This window comes from Halichoerus grypus, chromosome 8 (genome assembly GCF_964656455.1).
Source record: "Halichoerus grypus chromosome 8, mHalGry1.hap1.1, whole genome shotgun sequence".
NCBI lineage: Eukaryota > Metazoa > Chordata > Mammalia > Carnivora > Phocidae > Halichoerus > Halichoerus grypus.
Window position 1 is genome coordinate 71,119,029 of NC_135719.1, and position 22,061 is coordinate 71,141,089.

A 22,061-nucleotide genomic window follows, 5' to 3' on the forward strand; every position below is an offset into this window, starting at 1 on the left:
TCCCTCCGCCCCTCCCTGCACTTGCTCTCTCTCTCTCAAATAAATAAATAAATCTTAAAAAAAAAAAGGCGGGGTCAGGGTAGGAAGGGAAGAATCCTCCTCACTGGAGAAGGGGTTCACATGAACATCTCTGACTCCTGAGGGAGAAGCAGTCCAGGGAGCCTCTGCTCGACTCCGGGAGAGCACTGGGGCAAGTGAGGGGCGGAGGTGGAAAGAAGCTCTTAGAAGAGGGAGGCCGAGCCCCTGACCCTGCCCAGCGCTGGACCACCTATCTCTGCTGGGGCCCGGCTGGGGGCCGCTGGGCTCCGGGGGCAGGGGAAGGTCTGGGCTTATGGTTAAAGGTAATTGCCTCCCAGTGTGGTCCACCTAGACACACCGCAGAGGGCAGGAATGTAAATTGGGGTGTACCGAAAGCCCCTCTGAGGCCCCCCAGAAAATGAGCTGGCCGGCAACCTCTGACTCACCCGTGCTAAGCCGCTGGAAGAGCAGAGCTCATCTGGTTCAGGGTGGAATCCTCAGCAGAGGCTCTCGATCATTCTGTTCCCTTACGCTCTCCCTAGCCTGACCCTGTAAGTGGGGAAGGCCAGGCTCCCTGCCCTGCTGAGAGTGGCCCAGAGGGTGGCCCCAGCCCCACCTACCTTGCTCTGGGAGGGAGGGCCCGGCTTGCTGCCACTTGCAGGGGCCGTGGCAGGAGTAGACAGGAACATGCTTCGGAACAGCCTGCGCTTGAGGCTGCTCTCCTGGGTCTTAGGGCTGGGGCTGCCCTCCCCGCCCGGCCTTCCTATCGCCGAGCCCACCAGGCAGGACTGTGGCCGGGCCTCCTCGGAACCGTGCCTGGCAGCCTTGGTCCCGCGCCTACTGGAGGCTGCGGGGGGCGAGGCGCCGGGTGGGGAGCTCTGCAGGCAGGTGCCCAGCTGCACGCAGCGCTGCGTGGCGCCCTGGAACTCCGTGGGGCCTAGCGACTGTGCCTTGCTGGCCAGCCCATTGGGGAGGACCCTTGGGCTCTGTGGCTCTGGCCACGGCATCTGCCTGCGGCCTGCTGGTGTGCCCCCGTTGCAGGTGAGGTAGAGGCCATGGGGGTCAGTGCGCTCAGACTGGGGGCTCTGCAGGTACATGTCCGGGTCGGTGGCCCAGTGCTCGTCCCCCAGCAGCCCCAGGGACTGTGCCCGCCGCCGGCTGGTGGGGCTGCGGCCACGCAGGGTGTTGGAGCTGATGACCGACAACTTCTGGATGTCGTTGAGCAGCCCTGAGATGTAGCCATCCATGGGCACCGAGCTGCCCCGCACCACGGTCTATAGGGGAGGGAGAAGAGTGTGAGCGAGCAACCTGTTGTTCACCGCAGGGAGCCTCCATGGGGCTCATGGGGAGGCACCCCTAAGGACCTCACTTGCTGTGTCATCTTAATTTTTCAGCCACTCACTGGGGCCCACAGCAGGTCAGGCCCGTGCGGGGGGCAGAGATACAAGGAGAAAGCCTATTGTCATGGGGCTCGCAGTCCGGCGGGGCAGACAGGGGGTAAGCCCCTCAAATGGTATGGGCAGCTGAGCTTGGGGGCAGGGGGTGGGGTCATTCTCTAGCTCTATCTGTGGCCTTATGGGACATGTACAGAGCGCCCCGAGGAGGTAGCAACCAGTGCAGGGCTCTCCTCCGCATATTCTGACAGGGCCCTGACTCCAACCCTTCTTGCCCTTCTTGACCCACACAACAAAATCCCCCTGGTCTGGGAGCCCCAGCCCCATGGGGGCTGCGGGTCCAAATATTGCATGGGACACACTTAATACGAAAAGATTACATGTTGTTACCTGAAATTCAAATTTTACTGGGCATCCTGTAATTTTATTTCCTAAATCTGGCAACCCTACCAGCCTGCAGAGAGGGGCTCCCCAGGCTCCTCCTCCCTGGAAATGGAGTCTTCACCCTGGGTGAGGCTCATGAGTGGGCAATGGAAACAGCCAGCTGATTGATAGCGGGTAATGAGGTGCCTTTGTGGTCTTGCCAGGCACGGTCATCTGTGGAGTGGGAAGGGCTAAACTCAGCCCGACCATCCTCGCCGCCCACCTTACCTTCATGGGCTGGAGCTGCACCCTCGTAATGCGAGAAGGGTCCACCACGGGCTTGGGTCGCCGCAGTGTGTCCAGGATGTTCTGCCATTGTGGTGGGAGGCCCACAAACTTGCCTTCTTTGGGGTCGAAGGAGGTGTGGACACGGTGCTGGAAGTTCTGTGGGGCCGAGATCTCAGGGCGTTTCTTCTTTTTCTTTCGGAACATGGTGCCTGCGTGGGGAGAGTCGGGCTGAGCTCCAGTGAGGGGCTTCATGGGCGCCTGGCCCCGGAAAGCATAGGCGGCTGCAGTGGGTGCTGCCCCCCCCCCGCCCCGTTCAGGGCTCCCTCCCCCCAGCCCAGGGCTTCCCCTCACCTCTCATCCCTACTTCCTCAGGGATATGGCTAGCTCCCAGCAAAGCAGTCCCAGAAACAATAAAAGTGCCAGAAATAAGCCAACACAGACTATAAACAAGGAAAAGAGGTGTCTGTCTTCTTGTCTGTGCCAGATCTCCTGCCGAGCAGGCAGACTCTGGGGGTGTGTTTTTATAAGATCCAAAGCCCATTACAAATATCATTCTACTGACAAATAATTGAAAAAGGGGAAAGAGGGAAGAAAGCAGGCAAATTCATTTTATGAAGCAAGTACGACTTTGATTCTTAAACCAGGTAAGAATAGTACAAGAAAAAGAAAATTTGAACCAATCTCACTTATGAACAAAAGTGAAGATCCTAAACAAAACTAATAAATTGAATCCAACAGCATGTTACAGTTTTTTTGTTTAACTCAGGTTCGTCCCAGGATGGTTCAACGACAGAAAACCTATTTATGTGATAAGCCACATTCATAAAAAGCCAACATGTTGTCCGGTCTGGGACCACATATCATAGGACCAGGAACCCCCAAAAGGGCCCTCTTGGTCACCAAGTGCTTGGCTAGTTCCAGAAGGGTCCTGAGTCAAGGGCACATCTGGCGTGGGCGAGGGCAGCTGTCTAGGGTTAAGTCTCCCCACTTTGGGCCCTTTTCCCTTGAGTCTCAGAACTCTGTGCAAAACATCACTTGCAGCCAAACCTCTATCCCTTGCTAATCTGGGCTTTGCCTAAGGCCCTATGAGCAATGTCAACAACCACTAGTGACATGGGCATGCAGATTTGAGATGGGGAGACTGGAAACCCAGGGTAAAGTGAGGAATCCAGCTTGCCTTCAGGGAGTCCCGGGCCAGGACCACATGTGGATGGAAGACTGGTTGGGAGTGCTCACTTGAATGCTTTTGTATTGGAAGCAGCTCAAAGTAGCTCAATGGTTTTTTTGTTTTTAATTTTTTCTTTATCGTGGTAAATATACTCAATGGGCTCTAATGTCACCTGGAAAGATCACTTCTAGGTTTCAAGAAACAGACATCTTTGTTTCTTGAATTGAATGCTTGGATCATTCATCTTTCCAAAGATTTGGTGGTGTGGTTCTGACTGTTCTCTTTTTTGTTGTTTTGTTCTCATTTGCAATAAATACAAGTTCTTGTACATAAAACAACCAAAAAAACAAAAAAACCCCACAAAGATTTGGAATACAGAGAGCCATGGCATTCTCCTTTGGTTCCTGTTCTGGAAACAGCATTTTCCTGGTCACTTTAGCAGGTTCTGGAGTAGGTCACAGATGTGGGCAGCAGCTGGTGCCCACTCAGAAAGGCAGGGGTCCTCGCACGGCCACAGCTTTCCCAGGAGGAATTCAGCACGTGTGAATCAATCTGACTCTACATCACATCTCTTGGAATGTCAGCCGCTTATGAGGCTTTGAGGCTGGCAGTCTACCAAATGCTCCCTGTGGGCAAATCCACATGTGCAGGAGCCCCAAGGACCAAGGCCTTTGGAATGAAATACACCTGCTGAGTTGCAGGCAAATTGTGAGCAGTCTCCCACTATTTTGGGGAGGCTCTGTGCAAGCTACCTAAATGTTTTGTGCCTCAGGGCTCTTCATTTATAAAACAGCGTTAGTAAAGGCTGCCTCACAAGGCTTCGGGAGGTTTAAGTGAGTAGAGCCCCAGTGAATGGGGGCTGATTCTCTTTTCATGTTACCTCTCTGTGCAGCTGTTTCCGAGCTCACTGGGACGTGAGCAAATACAAATCCAGGAGAGATGCCCAATACCTTTCCTCGCAGATTTGCTGCTCAAGGGGCCATGCCTCATTTGGGGGACCTGGGCACCTCACCACCTCTCCATTATGTAGACGCTTTGTGGTTTGGTAAAACACCCTCCTCCCTCCCAGCCTTTGGCTCCCAAAGTCCTCATTCTGCAATCCTGTGCTTATAGCCTCACAGATAGCCCCTCTGTCTCTAGATTAGCTTCACTGATGGTTTTACCCTCCCTGCCTCGTTCTGTGAACTAAAACTCTTTTGCAGGTGTAGGGATGTATCTGAGAGCTGAAGAAGAGTGGGCTAATACTTTTATCCCCAAACATCCCTCTCCCCGACTCCCCCAGCCCCAACTGAGTGCCCAGCTTTTTCTGCAGGAATGTGCGGGGACAGCATCGTTAGCAAATGGTAAATGGCTCTGGGATTCCCCCTCCTCGGTCCCCTCCTGAGAACAAGTTTTTCCAGAGGCAGTAGGAAAAGTCTGAGGAAAAAGAAGGACACCACAGAGTCCTAGGACCCAAGGTTGTGGTAGTGAGCGTGGGGAGCTGCTGGAAGGAATGAACTGAGCTCGGGTTTTGGAGGAGGCGGGGAGTAGGGCCAGAAATCAGAGCTAATGGGAAATCCCCACCTAAACAGAGGCTGCTAAGACTCATCCAAAATGTGGTGAGACTAACACTGCCTGGGACAACATGGTTGTGTACATAGGAAATCGAGAAAGATCTACATACAAACTATTGGAATTAGATAAGTGAATTTAGAAGGTCCCTGACTCAAGGTCAATATAAAGAAAAAAATCAGTTGTATTTCTTCATACCAACAACAAACAAATAGAAAAAAAATTTTTTTAAAGATTTTGTGGTACAATGGGAAATAGATGTCTGGTCTTAGTTTCCTGTTCCTGGGCATACAACTCCTAACACCCTTGCGATCCCAGATGGAAAGAATGTTCCAACTTTCGGACCTGCCCCCCCTCTGGGGAGGGAGTGGGGCTGGAGATTGAGTTAATCATCAATGGCCAATGCCTTAATCAGTCATGCCTATGCAATGAAGCCTCCATAGAAACCCCTCAACAACAGGATTCAGGGAGCTTCTGGGTTGGTGCACACATCAAGGCACTGGGAGGGTGAAGCAGGCGGGGAGGGTGGGGAAGAAGTTCTGTGCCTCCTACCCCAGCCCCTCCCCTATGCATCTCTCCCGTCTGGCTGTGCCTGGGTTGCATCTTTTGTAATGAATGAGTTCCATGAGCCATTCTAGCAAATTATAGAACCTGAGGAGGGGCTCATGGGAACCCTCATGGGAACCCCCAACTTATAGCCAGTTGGTCAGAAGTACGGGTGGCCTAAGACTCACAGCTGGCATCTGCAGTGGAGGGTGGCTTGTGGGACTGAGCCTGGGGGCACTGTGCTGACTCCAGGTAGTGCCAGAATTGAACAGAATTGTTGAAGAGCCAGTTGTTGTCTGAAAGTTGGAGAACTGGCGGCAGGAGGAAGGAAACCCTTCTTATTTGCTGTCAGAAGTGTTAACCAGGGAGGGATGCCTGGGTTGCTCAGTCAGTCAAGCACCTGCCTTCAGCTCAGGTCATGATCCCAGGGTCCTGGGATCGAGCCCCTGGATTGGGCTCCCTGCTCAGCAGAGAGTCTGCTTCTCCCTCTGACCCTCCCCCCTCTCGTTCTCTCTCTCTCACTCTCTCTCTCTCAAATAAATAAATAAAATATTTTTAAAAAATAAATAAAAATGTCAAATACTTGGAAATAAACCTAATCAAAGATGTGCAAGGTCCCTACATTGAGAAGTAAAAAACATTATTAAAGAAATTAAAGAATGTTCATAGATTGGAAGACTCAATGATACAAAGATATCAATTATTTCCAAATTAACCTACAGATTTGTTTCAATCTCAGTCAAAATCCCAGCATATTTCTTTTGGTAGAAATTGACAGACTGACTCCAAAATGTACAGAGAAGCATAAAGAATCAGGAATAGTAGAGACCATCTTGAAGAACAAGGTCGAAGGATTATACTACTAGATATCAAAATTTATGGGAACAGTACAATACAGTACAATAATTGATATAGGGTGGAACTGGCATAGGACTGACAAATCGCCCAATGGAACAGAAGAGAGAATCCAGAAATAGATCCATTCATAGAAGGTCACTTAATTTATGACAAAGTGACACTGCAATGCTGTAGGAAACAGATGATCTTTTCAAAAAATGTAGCTGAAACAATTAGATATCCATATGGAAAAAAAAAGAATCCTGAAAAATGAATTCATGTCATACTCCAATTAATTAATCAGATCTAAATGTGAAAGGTAAAATAATAAGCTGGAGGCAGTGATGGGGGGATGAGAGAGGGGGAAACCCACAGTCTGGCCATCACCTGCCCCAGGTCCAGTGTGGGTGACTATGTGGGGGCCCAAGTTTGGTGGGCTCTCCTGGAACCCCTCACATGCTGGGGCCAAAACCACCACACCCATGGGTCCCAGGGATAAATTAAACTACTAAGGTTTTCTTTGTCCAAAGCAGAATGCTCGATGGCAAAGGTTAGGAGTAGGGGATTCTTTCTAGGATTCCTTCCTTTCTTTCTTCCAAGATTTTATTTATTTTAGAGGTGGGGGGCATGGGGAGCAGAGTGAGAGGGACAAGCAGACTCCGCACTGAGTGTAGAGCTCAACACAGGGCTCGATCTCAGGACCCTGAGATCATAACCTGAGCTAAAACCAAGAGTTGGATGCTTAACCGACCAAGCCACCCAGGTGCCCCTCTAGAATTTCTTTCTAAGTGTCTGCCTTCAGCTCAGGTCATGATCTTGGGGTCCTGGGATCGAGCCCCACGTCAGACTCTCTATTCAGCGGGAGCCTGTTTCTCCCTCTCCCTCTGCCTGCCACTCTACCTGCTTGTGCTTGCACTCACTCTCTCTCTCTGTGTCAAATAAATAAATAAATAAATAAATCCTTTTAAAAATTAAAAAAAACTAATAAAGAATACAAAACATTTTAGACTAAAGAGTGATCATGAGGTCTGAGTTTCTAAGAGACACACTCACCCGCTCCGGTATCCAGTGTTGCCCAGTCATTCGGTGTGAAACCCCTGAGATGCAGACATCCTGCATCTCTCCAGCAATGGCGCCCGTGTCCTTGGAGCACACCACCCGCCCGGACAGAGGCCTCGATTTGCCATCACTAGGTCTCCATTTTCCAGCCTGATTTCCTACCTTCCGACCCAAGCCCAAGGGCTCAGGGGCCGAGGGAAGGTGGTTGCTGCATCAGCCATGAGGCCGTCGTGGTAAACCAGCCCGTGCCAGCCCTTAAAGTTGCCATCCCAGTATCTCCATCTCTTTGCATGCACACTCAATTCACCTAGTAGAGATTTCCTCAAAGAAGGTACCCTGAGGAGGGAGGTGGAAGGAGGAAGGAAGACGATCTTCCCTCCGAGAGCCAGTCCATGCCTTTCCTTCTGCCTAGCCTGACAGAAATCACCTGGACCTGACACTCTGAAGTAGAAACGGCCAGAAGCAGAGCACCAGCTCAGGCTCAGGGTGCCCTCCGCTGCCCCAGCCCCTCCTGTCCCAACACAGGGGAGGGAGATGCCAGTTCTTTCTTAGGCTGGGATCCATCCTTGTGATTGAGGAATGCTTTGAACTTCCCTCCTCTGAATGGCCGTAGACGTCACCTGCTGGCTGGCCAGCTGGCCCCAGACTGGACCAGAGGGGGATGCCCAGGACCGGGAGGGGAAGAGCCCTGCCCAAACCAGTTTGGGAAGGAAGCTCCCCAGGCACAGCTCCTGCCGAGGCTGCTTCCTCGAGCCAGAGGCTGGCAGATGGGGAGCCTGTCAGTTCCTGGCAGAGGCTTTCTGGAGGAAATCCTGCCATGCCCAGCTCCCGAGGGTGGAGCTGGTGGGAGAGTTCAGGGAGCCACAGGCCTGGCGTCACTGATGGGTAGGGCTGTCACGTCCGAGAAGCAGAAGCCACAAAGGGAATGTGCTCGGCTCTTTCCAAGGATCAATTCATTTCATTTTCCCACCAACCCCGGGGGAATAGGAATTACTATCATTACCCACGATTCTAGATGAGGCTCAGAGAGCCTAAAAAACTTGCCCAAAGGGACAGAATCAGGAAAGGACTGAGTTGGGGGTCTGAACCTACATGTGGTTTCTAAGTCCCTGCTCTGTCCCCCATGCTCGTTCTGAGGGAGTTGGGTGGTTCTTCATCTCTTTCCTGGGGATCTCCATGAATAGCCGTGGGGCTGAGCAGCCTGGGTGGACCCATGGGAGTGAAGAGAAGGGGGTGGCCAGGGCCAGCTCTCTCAATCAAGATTGCATGGTTTTTTTCCTGGGCTCACCTGTGAGTCAGAGGCCAGAGGAGATCGGGGTTGTCCTGACTTGTAGGCTGACCCTTACTTTGTTTGGCATCAGGTTTTGTTTTTGCCCTGCAAGGGGTGGGTAAAATGTTCCAAAGTGCTCATGTTAATTACTGTGGCATCAGGGCCTGGCATATATGAGAAAAGCTGCGGGAGCAGCAGGAGTATATTCTCTCCAGCACGGATCCACGGCCCCTCGGTGGGGTCTCAGCCTGAAGCCAGGCAACCTGCAGGCTTGGCTCAAGGAATGGTGGGCAGTGCTCTGTGGCTGACGCTACTGCTCCATGACTCCAAAGGGTCTGGGTGGTGGCCCCCCGGAGCAGGGTTCTGTGGTGAGGCTGGTCTAGGGTCCACAGTGGGAATAAGCAGAAGAACCGCAGTGGGTGCATCACCCTCAAACTGCTCCCCTGGCGGGGAAGAGACATCCACCTGCCTGGGCCTGGAGTGCCAGAGCCACCAAGCTGTTTCCCAGCAGAGTCACCTACCTTACCTTCCACGCCCAGCTTCGAGGGGGGTTTGGCTATTGCCCCACACCAAATCCCTTTCAAAGGAAGGATGTGTAGCCCACTGAAGGGATCCACAAGAAGGGGCTGCAGGCTGGGGAGGTGGCTTCCGGAAAGTGAGTCCAGAGGAGTTTGCAGCTAATCTGAGGGGGGCAGGATTTGGTTGGTTGTGTCAGTCCTGAGATCTTGTTAAATTCTTAGGAATGAGCCCAGTGGGATTCCCCTCCTGTCTGGATGACTGGGAAGGAGGCACCATGGGCCCCACTCCAAGTGCTAGTAAGTGAGAGTGGAGGGACACATGGGCTTCCTCTGAGGGAGGCTCGGCACCTGCTTATCTCAACTGAGCGCTGGCTTGGGGTGGCCCCAGAGAATGGGGTTCCTGAGTTTCTGCTTGTGACCTCAGCCTACTTTCCTCCTTTGTAGGCTGTAGCATTTCCAGTGGCGACGAGGGAATGGACCCATTCACCTCTGCCAGCTTCCCCAGGTACACGAGGAGCTAGAACAGGGGGCAATTTTAGGCATCTGTAGTAAATACCCACTCAGTCAATCATCACTCAGGGAGTGCTTAGGGTAAGCACCGTGCTCTGGGCTGATCACGTCACATAGAGGATGTCCTCCCCACAAGCCTATAAGGCAGCGCTACTACTGTACCCGTTATGCAGACGAGGAAACCCCAGTTCACAGCGATCAAGTCATTTGCCCAAGTAAAGCAGCAAAGAAGAGCAGCAAAGGAGAGGAAGACCTGCGTCCATCTGACCTGATGTGATGCAGCTGCCGGCAGATGTCACCCGCCGCCACCACCACCCCTTGTCTCATTCTCAGACCCATTCATGATGCCTTGGGAAAGGAACTATTCTAGACTCATGATGCTGAGGTAGGTAAGCGCCCCGTCTTTTTTTTTAAGTGGGCTCCATGGCATGGAGCCCAATGTGGGGCTTAAACTTACAACCCTGAGATCAAGACCTGAGCTGAGAACAAGAGTCGGACGCTTAACTGACTGAGCCACCCAGTGCCTCCACCCCCACCCCGGCCAACCCCCAGAGTTCTGTAGCACTTAGAAAGGTACCTCCACGACTGCCACCATCCGGGCACAGAGTGGCCTAAAAAGAACCATATCATCTCCAGGGCTCGGCCCTTCCATCCAGAGATCTGTAGCTGGGTTGCCCGACCTCTTTGTAACCCACTTTGCGAACTGTCATCCAACACAGGCTGCTGTGAAGAAGGATGGGCCTCACTGGCCCCTGGTTGAGAACATCGTGGACAGAAGCTAGCCTTTCACTGAAGTATTCTTATTGGCCAGGAATACTTTTCTCAAATGTTACGTTCTGGAGTTTGTTTAAATATAAAAGTATGTTATTCATTCATTGATTCAATAAATTCATTTATTGTACATCAACTCTGCTCTGCGTTCTAGGGACTAGGGTGAATAAAACAAAATTCTTGGTCTCTTGCAGTTGGGCTTGCTTTTCCAAATAGATGTTGCTAGACGCCACTCTCATCTGCACCACCTGCCAGAAGAGATGGTGGTGCCCGTGCTTGGGGACTTGCTCATGGGGTCTGGCCTCTCCTCTGCCCCTGGCCAGCTTTCAGTCATTCAGTGGCATTCCTGACAGGGACGTGTCTGTGGCCTGCTCCTGTGGCGTGCTAGAATACGTTCAGTGATGGGGAGCTCCCCCGCCTTCCTGAGGCCCCTGCCCTCTGTCCTTCTGTCCCCTTGCTGCTCATCCTTTGTATGGAGCTGATCTCTGTCCTCCCTCAGCCTCTAGCAGGGGCCTGGGCCTGCCGCCTACCTCTCTTCACATGACATGAGTCAGGAGACTCATTTCCTGGCCCCCAAGTCTCACCAGGGGGGAGGGCCTGAAGAGAATTCCATGGGCTTTTCTGCCCAAAGGTCACCTGCAGGGTGGCTGGGTCCTAGAGCCAGGCTGTGCCCCTCCCCACCATTGCTCGAGGGCCTCGGAGGATCTGCCCAGGGCCTCCATGCTGAAGCATGCAGGGTCCCCAGGATGCTGAGCAAGACCTTGAGGTTTTGCTGTCACACTGGAGAGGCCCAGAGAGAAGCTGAGTGTGCAGGGCAGAGGGCATTATGCACATAAGCCAAACTGCCTGGGTTCCCTGCACTTGCCATCATTCCCACACTACAGGTCCCAGCAAATCCCTAGGGGAGAGATAATGGGGCTGTTGTTGAAAAGAATATGATAATAAAGCTCGTTCAATCTCTTGTGTCAACACTCCAGCTGAATGAGAGGCCAAAGAGCCAGGCTGGCCAGCCAGGAAGGTCAATATTGACTCAGGCCCGCCTCGAGGCCTGCTCCAGCCTACTAATGCCGTGCCGTGGTCCAGCAGCGGCGCGAGCCAGAGCAGCCCTCTGACCTCTGTGCACTGTGTTTAGAAGCCACAGCGCTGGGCTCTCCCGGGCTCAGGGTTATCTCCGAAGGAAGAGTAAAGAATGGCCTTCCTGGAAGGGCTGTAGGCCGAGCACTCTTCACTCTCCCCGATTTTCAGCAGCAGATGTCTGAGTCCCTGTCACAGAATACTTAGAGGCTGGCCGGAAAGAACCACTAGAGTCCCCAGTCACAGGCTTAAGGCCCCTAATCACACAAAAAGATTATGTTTAGGGGCACCTGGGTGGCTCAGTCGTTAAGTGTCTGCCTTCGGCTCAGGTCATGATCCCAGGGTCGTGGGATCGAGCCCCACATCGGGCTCCTTGTTCAGCGGGGAGCCTGCTTCTCCCTCTCCCACTCGCCTGCTTGTGTTCCCTCTCTTGCTGTGTCTCTCTCTATCAAATAAATAAATAAATAAATAAATCTTAAAAAAAAAAAAAGATTATGTTTAACAGCTCTTAATTTTCTGTGCCTCTGTGTTGTTCCCCTCTTCGCTTTATGCTTACAATACTGCAAGATGGGTCAAAGCTGCTTTACTGGGCACATCTTAAAGATGACAGGTGGCTGGGGAGAGGACAGAAGGGACCAGAAAGGGAATACACACACATATGGGTATAAAGTGTGTAGCATGTGTCAGACGCTGTGCTAGGTGCTTCTTTTGAGTGCATTTAATAGCCACAACCCTACAAGCTAGGTATTATGAGCTCTGCTTTATAGGTGAAGAAACTGAGGCTCAGAGAGAAAGACTGTCTGAGATGGTAAGTGTGGAGCTGGTATTCAAACCCAGTGTCTCTAAGCTTCTCTAAAATGCCTGGCGCCCAGAGAAGTCAAACGACCTGCCCCGGATCACACAGCTGCTGAGGGCCGAGCTAGGACTAGAAGCCTCAAGCCAGAGGCTCCTTCTGCCTGAGGCAGCCCTGTGGCCACAGTGTGTCCAGGGTCTCCCATGGACATGTGAGTTCATGTGACACATACAGAACATGCTGCTGTCTCTGCCTCCAAAGCTGGACCCTCTTCCAGAAATAGCCCCTCCTCCGGGCCACCTCACTACCTGCCCTCCACGGACCCTCTGCCTTTATTCCCATGGCTTGCTCTAACCCCTCCACAGTCTCCTACCACAGAGCCAGACCATTCTCAAATTCTCCAGGAGAACTCAGGGCTCGGGTAGTTTAACCTTTCCTAAGTAATAATTAGAGGCTTGGGGAGGAGGCTCACGACAGGGGCTGTTCGACATTTATTATTTATCACCAGGACTTCTCACAACTATCCTCTGAGGCAGGCTTGATTGCCCTGTTTTATAGGTGAAGACATTCGAGTTTGAAGAGAAGTAAAACAACTTGCTTAAGGAATAGAAGGCAAAGTTAGAATTTGAACCCAGCTCTTTCTGATTCCAAATGTGTTCTCAGCTACTGTCCTATGCATGGCCCGAGGAGAACTCGCAGTATTACAGTACATGCTGCAACAGTTCCAAAAGGCCCGAGCACAGACATAGACTTGACCCTCCTCTTTTTCCGATCTAGAAAAACAAGTCAGGGGAGCCTAAAACACACCAGAATAGGACAAGATACAGAAAACTCAGCCCACACCCCGGGAGCTCTTCATGTCTTAGCCCTTGGTGTTCCTAGCAGCATCTATATTCCAGATGGGATGCCACTCATCATCCACGGGTGTGGGAACAGCTGGATCCATTTTAGCAGGTTGGAGATCTGGGGAATGAGCTATCAGGCTGGGATGCGCCGAACAGCACCTCTGCCTGGGGCTGCCTTCTGGCCTGCTCAGCACAGACACTGGGCCGGCTACTGCCCTTCCTGTTTGGGAGCTTCTTTCCCAAGCAAGAATTCAGTGCACCAGCCTTGGTGATCCTGTCTCGCCCCAGACAGGCATCACACATGACAGCGGAGGCTGGGCCAGGGGCAGGCAGGGCATCTGCCTGGGACTGGGCTGGTGGAAGTTACAAGGCACACCCACTAAGTTTGGAGAAATGGCACCTGGAAGGGACCACTGCCCCTGCCTAACAGTACCAAGAACATCCCAGGAGGGCCACCTGCCTGCCCACTGCCCCTTCCAGCTTGTCCCTCAAGGAGGTCTTGAGAAGGCTCCTGAATACCTTACCGGGCTGAAGGTTCCTCACTCACTTCCTGGCCGCCTTCCTCACCTCCTCTTCCTCCGGACTCCTCACCCTTCCGTGGGCAGCGCTCTCAGGCACCGAGGAGAGGGAAGACTGAGGACCTTCCCCGGCCAGTCCTCGGAGGCCTGGGTGGAAACAGATCAGAAAGTCGTTGTAAATGTAGCATGTGTCTCTGTGGATTTTGCGACTGGCCGGAATCCAGAGCATTTGGAGCCGCCCCAGGCCTGCCTCCCGACAGAGCCACCATCTCAGGTACGAGGGGAGGTGGCTGGCTCCCCGCGCGGCGCACGGGGAGGAGGGGCGGTGGGCGCAGCTCCGCTTCGGGCCCCTGTCCCCCCGGCGCTCCCACTCAGCGCGGCCACCGGCCCCACCTCGCAGGCCCGAGTGGGGCGCCCCCTGGGACGCGAATTTCCCGGCCCCGCGCCTCAGCAGCCCCAGCCGCCGGGCCGGAAGAGCCGGCGCACACGCGGAGGTCGGTCCGCTCCCGGCTGCGCCGGCTGTCGGTCCCGGCGGCGCTCGGGGGCCCCTCCGCCCCGCGCCCTCCCCACGGCCGCTCCTGGGTGCACGGGGCGCCGGCCAGCCCCGAACTTTGGGGACGGAAAACCCGGGGAAAGGGGGCCGCGCGGGCGGGAGACCTGTCCCCGCGTCCTGGCCCCCGCCCGGGGAGGGGTCGCCGGCCTCCCGGGGTGGCCGGGGCACCCACCTGCCCAGCGGGAAGTCCCTGGAGAGCTCGGGGAGGCCGCGGGAGCCGGGCCCGCCCTCCGCGGGAGGGACCTCGGCGCCGGGAACGGCGAAGAGAGGGCGCGCATACTTGTTTGTGCAGCTCAGGCTTCACCTGGCCGCGAGTTTGATTTCAGGGTGTGGCCTCAGGTAGGACAGGGCGAACACAAAGCCCGGGAAAAGTCGCCGAGGAGTGCAGGGGCCGCGGCCAGGAGCCTCTTCGCCCGAGGGGCGCCCCCCTCCTGCTCAACCCTTTTCCTCTAATCCCTCGCCTCCAGCTCTGGTCGGCCCTTCGCTTTGGGGCCCTGATCCGGGTCTGGCCCGCTGCGACCTGCCGGTGGCCCCGTGGCCCTGGACGGCCGCGCAGGGGCCTGACCTGGATTATCCGCTGAGTGCCTCGCGGTGTAATTAACTAATTTGCATTGCAGATGCACATCTGGAGGCCGCGGGCCGACTCCTCCCGGATACCAGAGGTGCAGCGGGGCGAGTGCACCCACCCACATACGCTGCGGAGTCTCAGCCGCAGTCCCCAAACCTGGCATCTTGGCCTGTCTGTCCCCTCTGGACAAGGCCCTAAGACTGTTTTGAGGTAGTTCCCATACGCCGGCAGGAAAGCCAAGATTTAAAGAGATTCCAATTCCCTTGTCACACCCGGCCTCAAGATTCCCCCTGGAAGGAGACCTTCCGGGCGCCCTGAACTCCCAGGGAATGGGCCTGGTTCCAGAGCTGGCATCTCCTGGTTGTCCCCAGCAGTGCCCTGGCCTAGGAGCAGGATGGCCATTCAGAGTGGTGGCTCCCTCCTGGCTGCCCTTTACCCTGCTTCTTTTGAATTAGAGGGTAGCTATGTTGTGGGGGAGAGGCAGGGCCACCCGTCTGTCTCTTCCCTAAACAAGGAAGTGAGCAGACCCTTGCTGTCCTGGGCTTGGGCCCCCAGAGAGGGCGGTGTCCTACGGAGTGCTAGGGGGATTCTGGCTTGGAAATTCAGTATATCTAGACCTCGAGTGGCTGCCCCAAGCAGTGGCTGGATGGCTGCCAATGTCACAGAGGGGACTGAGGACAATGCTGGGATTTTTGTCATTGTTGGGTGCCTCAGTCTTTCCTTATTAATTGAGTTCACTATTGCCATGTCTCATCTTTATTCACTGATTCTTTAGATCTGTCAATGCAATTTCTAGATAAAGCATTTGCATATGGGCTCTATTGCTTATGCATGATTTACTATAGGGACCTGCCAAACCCAGCTAAGGCAGCTAGTGGGAATTCGCCAGCCCCGAACACCTGCAGCCTGTCTGGCTACACCACAGCGTCCCCCCCCCCCCCCCATGGAAGGTATGTGGTGGAGATGCTGTCCCTGGTGAGCCCTGGGTTAGTGTGTGGAAGCTGGGCAGCTAACTACAGGACCCCTGCCCACCCCCGAAGTATGCACTCATACTTACATTTAGTCTCTGCTCCTCTCCTCCCCTCCTCCTCTTTGTGTCTTTCCCAAGAAGATTCCTTCTCTTTCCTCTGACAGGGCAACACTGAGGCCTGACCCCGAGAGCCAACCCTTGACCTCCTGTGGCCCCTCAGGAAGCTGCCTGCTGAGCCTAGGCTGAGGGGGGCCATGTGTCGGGGAGGGGGCAGCTTTCCCCACAGAGTAGGTACCTAGCCATGTGGGAACACTGGCTGAATGCTAGCTACTGGAAGCAGGTTGTGTTGCGTGGGAGGGTTCGGGAAACTGGTTGTTGAGGATTTGAGATGAACCAGGAACTAGGCTAGAATGAATGGCATGATGTTGTTGAACCTAGAATCAACACCCTAAATTATTTTTTACTGACTCAACAAATGCACACATGAATTATTTTCTTTTAATACAAATAACTTACAAAAAATACAAATAACTTATATACCAAAACCAGAGCTCCAAGCAGTGCTTTTGAACTGTTGAACTATGATAAAGCATGACTGATCATTAGCATATTATCACAGTTGAACTGGTATTTAATTTGGTTTGAATACAGGCTTGGGTGTCCCAGAAAGGCTACTAGTCAAGTCCCATCCTCACCCTGTAGGAGTGAGTCTAGGAAACCCTGGGGTCCTTTGGGAGCAGAGATGGGGTTTGGGGCCTCAAGAGAGGCAGAGACTCCCCAATACAACTGACCTGAAAGGTAATGAATCCCCCATCTCTGGAGGTATTCAAGAACCCAGATAACTATCAGTAGATATGCTAGAGAAAAAGTTCCCATCCTGGATACTAGACAAGACTAGGGGACCTCTTGGGCCTATCCCAACCTCAACTTCCTGCACTTCCAGTCCCATCTACAGGTGGGTCTTCTGCACTGGGTTGGATGACCCTCTGCAAAATGGGACGACTGGGATGTGCAGAATGTGTCCTGAGTGATTAACTCCCCCACCCCTCGCACGCCCATCCTCCTCTGATCCACGCCCGACTCAGCCTTGCCCAGGCAGCGGCAGGAATAGTCTGGGGGACAGTGTCTCCTCCAGCAGCCATGTGCCTCCCTCTGGCCCTGTTCCCAGGTTGCAGTGCTGAGCATGGGGAAAGGGACCAGGCACAGCCTTATTTGAAGAGCCCTGGTGGCTGGCCTAGGCTTCCTGCTTGTCCGTGCACTGCCGTTCTACGGAGCAGATAGGGCTCTGTACAGGGACACTGACAACTGACATTTCACCATGGGCAGTGCGGTTGGAGCCTCTCCAGCTCCGGGGCACTGGCCCGCAGAACTGTGAGAGGGCAGCGGGGCAGCCCCAGGGAGCAGGGCGGCTGCTGCCCAGCGAGCTCTCTCCTAGCCTTTGGCTCTTGGGGCCTGTTGGAACATCTGAGCACCTACAGCCAGGGCTGAGAGCCCAGGTTAGGGCCAAAGAAGAAAGATACAGATCTGCTTGTGGTTTAGAAACAAAAACACATTATCCTTTCCCTGTACCTTTCTGCTCCGTGACTCGAGAAGCTTCCTGGGGATCAAGAAAACTACTGACAGGCTCACTTACTCCTTCCAGGGCTCCTTCCTCTGGGTGATTCTGCCCTCTTCTAGTAATAGAAATAGCAATGCCTGCCAGGTAGTGAAGATTTACACCTGTCTCACTCAAGTCTTCACAACAACCCCAGCACAGAAGCACTATACTATTATATTCTCACTTCACAGGCGAGGAAACAGGCTCGGAGTGGTTAAGGAACTAGCTCAAGGTCTTGTAATCACTGAGCGGCAGAGCCAGAATTTCAACCCAAGTGTATCTGCCCCCAGCTTGTTCTCTTATCTAGGCTGCTCAGAGGTCCCTGGTTCCAAGGACTGTTGGATATGACTTGACCATGTGGGGTCAAGTCCCAGGGAACAGTTTGGGGAGAACATTGGCCTCCTTGCCAACTCTGACCACCACCCGGGAAGGGTGAGCCACGTGACACAGAGTGCATGTGGGGGCTATCCCTCCCCCATTTCTGAGAAGGGCATGAGGACCCCCACGTGGCAGTGGGTATGTGGGGCAGAGGGGGCCTCAGTTTCTTCTACCCTGTCACTGGCTAGGAGCCAGGTGCTAGATTTCCCGTCATGAACCAGCACCCTGCTTGAAGTCCCTGCATCAAGCCATCTGTCCTTCACAGACCCAGACTAGGCCTGGTGTTCCCGGGCCCGCATGCAGCCCTGGCTGGGCCAGTGGGCACTGGCGGACATGCTTGCTACTTGGCTGGAGGAGCTCCTGGAGCCTGGGCCCCAGGAAGGGTAGCTGCACACTCACCCTGCAGCCCTCAGCCCCAAGAGAGAGGCACACTTGGGAAAAGACCGCTTCCTCTCCCTCTCCTCCGGGGTGCCCAATACCTGTCCCTTCCTGCTCGTGGGGCAGCCTGGCCCAGTGTCCCTCACCTGATGGGGCCGCCCGTCTATTTCTGCTGATGGGGCCGAGAGGCAGGTGCAAACCTCTGACGGTCTGGGAGTATGAATGGAGGGGCCCTTAGGCAGGAGAGAGGTAGAGAGTCTTGCTGCAGAGACCATGGGTTCTTGCAGGATTGGAGCCCTCTGTCTCTTTAGGCTTCCAACATGTCTCAGTCTCAGTTTCTTGATGTGTATAACAGGGGAAACAGCATCCCTTTCTCTTGGGAAGGGGATGGAATGACAAGGCTAAAGCATCGAGGTACCGGAGTCCCGAGGACCTGCACCCCCAGACAGGGTGAGAGGTTCTTGACCTTCACCCCTCATAGCTGCTGAAGCCAGGCGGAAACTCCCCTCCCCCTTGCCATGCATGCACACAGCTGCTACAAGGAGCAATAGAGCCCAGGAACACTTGCTACTAGGTCAATCCAATCGCTCTATCCACTACAGATCCCAGAGAGAGAACCCGAGCCCCAGGTGGCAGCCCTGCCTGGGCCCAGTTAGGTGTTTGGGAAGAGCCTATGGGACTCACCTGCCCAGCGGCTGGACAGATGTGTCCTTGTGCCATCCTGAACCTTAGCAGAGGTGAACCATACCCAGAAGCCTCCAGCCTCTCTCTGCCTGCCTTCTTCTCAAGTTCTGCATCTGTACTCGATTTTCGATGCTGCTGGGAATAGAGGCCTGTCCTCCCCAAATGCAAAATGACACTGGAGGCTGAGCTTGCCCGACCCGGTGATGTGGCCAAGCTCTCAGACGCAGGGGCCGAAGCAGGGACAGAGCTGGCTTTGGCGCCCTTCCCAGTTTCATGGGAGTAGGAGCTACCCTGGGGAGGACTGGAAACAGAAAGGGCCACCTACCTGCCAAGGACACTCATTTTAGAGACATGATGAATTCACTTAACATCTTCTCACTATGATCGCTTTGCAGCCCTTGCTCTTAATGGGCTCCAAAGTTCCATCCAAATGTCTGTTGCTGGCAGTTTAGCTCTCTGGCTGGCATTTTTGCTGGCAGAACTAACAGCTGGAAGCTGCTTGAATGGAAACCCTTCACTGTCCTTTCCTCTCTTCTGAGCCTCTCGCAGTTGTCCCTGGTCTAAGGCTGGGTCAGGGCCTGGCTTTCGGGAAGGACAGGTGAGTGGGGGGGAGCAGAAGGCTTGTGCCTGACCCGGAGAGGGTCCAGACCAGAGCCCCAGGGAAGGGAGGAGTCTGAGGAAACATGCTGTTGGTTGCCCAAGCCCGGTCCACAACCCTCTGGGGGGCAAAACCTTAGCTCTAAATGCACAAAGTTCACACACTCTGGGCTGTGGCCTCTTGGGAGCATTGACTCTGGCTATAGTGCTCCCCGAACTCTGCCTTCTGCATCTGCCCCGGGTCAGTGTTGGAAGGCATGGCCTGTCTAACTGCCACTTGGCTGGGCCGGCCCATCTTTAGAGGGGTCTGCAGGGGCCCAGGCAGCTACTGCCATCCGATCGTGGGGGCTTTCCTTCCTTAGCCTCTGGCCCTCGCCTTGACTACCCCAGGGATGGTGCCTGTGGGAACTTTATGTGAACACGGACATGGCAGGGGTCCTCACCAGTGGCTGGCACAATGGCCTTTGCCGGGATGATGGACCGTGTGGGGCCAGCTCTTCCTGTCTGATCATCCTCTCCTCCACGGGAGCTCTGCATGCACGCTCACTCCTGGCCTTGCCTTCTTGCCTCTGGGCCGGGCTTCGTCCCTCCCCAGGGTATGGGACCCCACGTATCTGAATCCCAGACACACTATCTTCCAGCAAGACCCACTATAGTGGAACATAAAAGTCTTCTTGTCCAGCTTGGGCCTGGTGACAGGGTGACAGATGACAGGCGACAGGCCTCCTACTTCCGGGACCTAACCTCTGGTGGTGGCCGTCGGACATTTAATTTCCTGCCTGGGGTCAGAGTATATACCGGTGAAAAAACCAGCAGAAATAAAGGGTCTCCTGTGTGCCTCCTCTGACTTCTGCCCCAGAATGGCTCTTTCATTCCTAGATAGCTTCATCATTACTTTCTTCTTTGGCTTCAGACGCCGCCAGCCTTATGGTTAAAAGGTAAAATGCTTTCCGGGACAAGGAGAACTTAAATCAGTCCATTTATGAAACTTAAATCAATCCGTTTATGAATTAGCTGGATCTGTATATCAGAGAGTATCCCGGAGGGGGGGTGGGGGGGGCAAAGCCTCTCCTTGGGGGGCACTGGAGAATGAACTTGGGCTGAGCTGGGGCTGCATGCTGAGCAAGATGCAGGGGTGGGGAGGGACTGGGGCGGTGGGTGTGGCAGGGCCAGCCCCCTGGTAAGGCAGGAGGCACAGATGAGCATCAGGGCCTGTCTGGCCTTAGTGTATTGGGCCAGGCTGTGTCCTCAAGCCGTCAGGTTTTGCTTGCCCCTGCTTGGGGGTCACCTTTGATGCTGCTGCTGACAGAAAGGCAGCCTGGGTAGTGAGGGAGTACAGCACTGGGAGGTGGGGACCCCCAAGGCCTGAAAGCAAGGCTTTGCCACCGGTTAGCTGTGTGATCTCAGGACCCACTTTCCTTCTCTGTGCCTCTGCTTCCCCCCATAAAATTATAGGGCTTGATTAAACATTCTTAGGGATTCCTTTTGGCTTGAATGTGCTACAGCCGTCCAAGATGGCGAGCTCCTTTCAGGGGGCAGTCCCTTCCTCCGCTGCACCCCACCTCACTGACCCCGGCCTGCGCTCTGGATGCCCGTGTGGCTGTGGAATAAATGGTCCCCAGTTCCCTCCCCTCTCTGTACCTTCCTGTACAATTCCTCATCTGAAGCCAAAAGAAAGAAAATGGAGGCTGGAGGCTCCAGGCCAGGAAACTGAAGCAGAGAACCAGTCCTCCCAGTTTTAACCCTGCTGCTGCTCCTGCAGCCTTCAGGAGGTGGGGCAGGCCGGCAGGCAGCACCTTTACTTACCTTGAGTAATAGCTGGTTGCTATTTGCCCCGGGGCGGTGTGTGTGTGTGTGTGTGTGTGTGTGTAGTAAAAAAATAGCTGGTTGCTATTTGCCCCGGGGCGGAGCGTGTGTGTGTGTGTGTGTGTGTGTGTGTGTGTGTGTGTGTGTGTGTAGTAAAAAAATAGCTGGTTGCTATTTGCTATTTGCCTGGGGGCGGGGTGTGTGTGTGTGTGTGTGTGTGTGTGTGTGTGTGTGTGGAGCAGACTGGGCTGGGTCCCTGCTGCACTGGAATCAGAGACCAGAACAACTCACTACCTGACCTGAGCTTTTGGGACCTGCTTCCCCCAGCACCCAGAGGTCCCCCTCTCCACGTCCTGATCAGCCTGAGTGTGCAAGAGAGCACAGATTTGCCTCCACCCGCTTAGCCAGAGGCCCCCGACACTTGGGCAAACCAGAGCCAAGCAGAACGATGCCTGCATTTCCTGACAGAGGCAGCACTTCGAGGGGAAAAGGTTACCTCAGAAAAACCCACAGGTGTTCCAAAAAAAACCCGTCATTGTCTTCCCTCTGTAAAGACCTGGGTCTCTGTACTGCCTGATGTGTTATAATGAGGTTTTATAGAAAACACTGGCCAGCACGGATGTTCCTTTGCTGGGGCTAATGGTGCTCCATGCAGTTTGGGGGGACCCGGAACCCGTTTTTTGCATGCGAATTCCCCCCAGCATATGAAAGTATGTCATGTTCTGGGACATGCTTTGTTCTTGTTCTTTTAGGCGAATAGAACCTGGGATTACCTTTCCCAAATCCATAGAACAGATAACTTCGGCAGAAAAAGCATAAAGTCTCTGAATCTGCACCTTATGGTTCCTGGGCATTTCTAAGTCACTTGTCAGAGTGATCAAGAAGTCCCCTGTGGTCTTTGGTCTGGCCCCTTGCATGCAGCCCCTCCAAGTTTGTGCTTCAGATGGGGCTCATGAGTACATAGTTCCTCAACGAATCCGGGCCCCCATGTGACAAAATTCTAGACT

At 54.1% G+C, this 22,061-nt stretch overlaps 1 protein-coding gene across 5 annotated transcripts in view; it reads right to left on the minus strand.

Annotated features, from left to right (window-relative positions):
* The window catches only part of PAK6 (p21 (RAC1) activated kinase 6), a 36,929-nt gene that overhangs the window by 10,507 nt on the left and 4,361 nt on the right, over positions 1-22,061 (minus strand). For 2 of the 5 annotated variants that reach the window (XM_078053386.1, XM_078053387.1), the window contains exons 3-5: positions 13,530-13,670; positions 2,064-2,272; positions 639-1,292 (exon numbers count right to left, since the gene is read on the minus strand). In XM_078053386.1, the coding sequence (XP_077909512.1) occupies positions 639-1,292; positions 2,064-2,267 (858 nt within the window). In that variant the 5' untranslated portion in view covers positions 2,268-2,272; positions 13,530-13,670. Of the gene's footprint in view, positions 1-638; positions 1,293-2,063; positions 2,273-13,524; positions 13,671-14,248; positions 14,287-22,061 lie in introns of those variants that run through there. The other 3 variants (XM_036110679.2, XM_036110681.2, XM_036110680.2) reach the window with 3 other exon arrangements.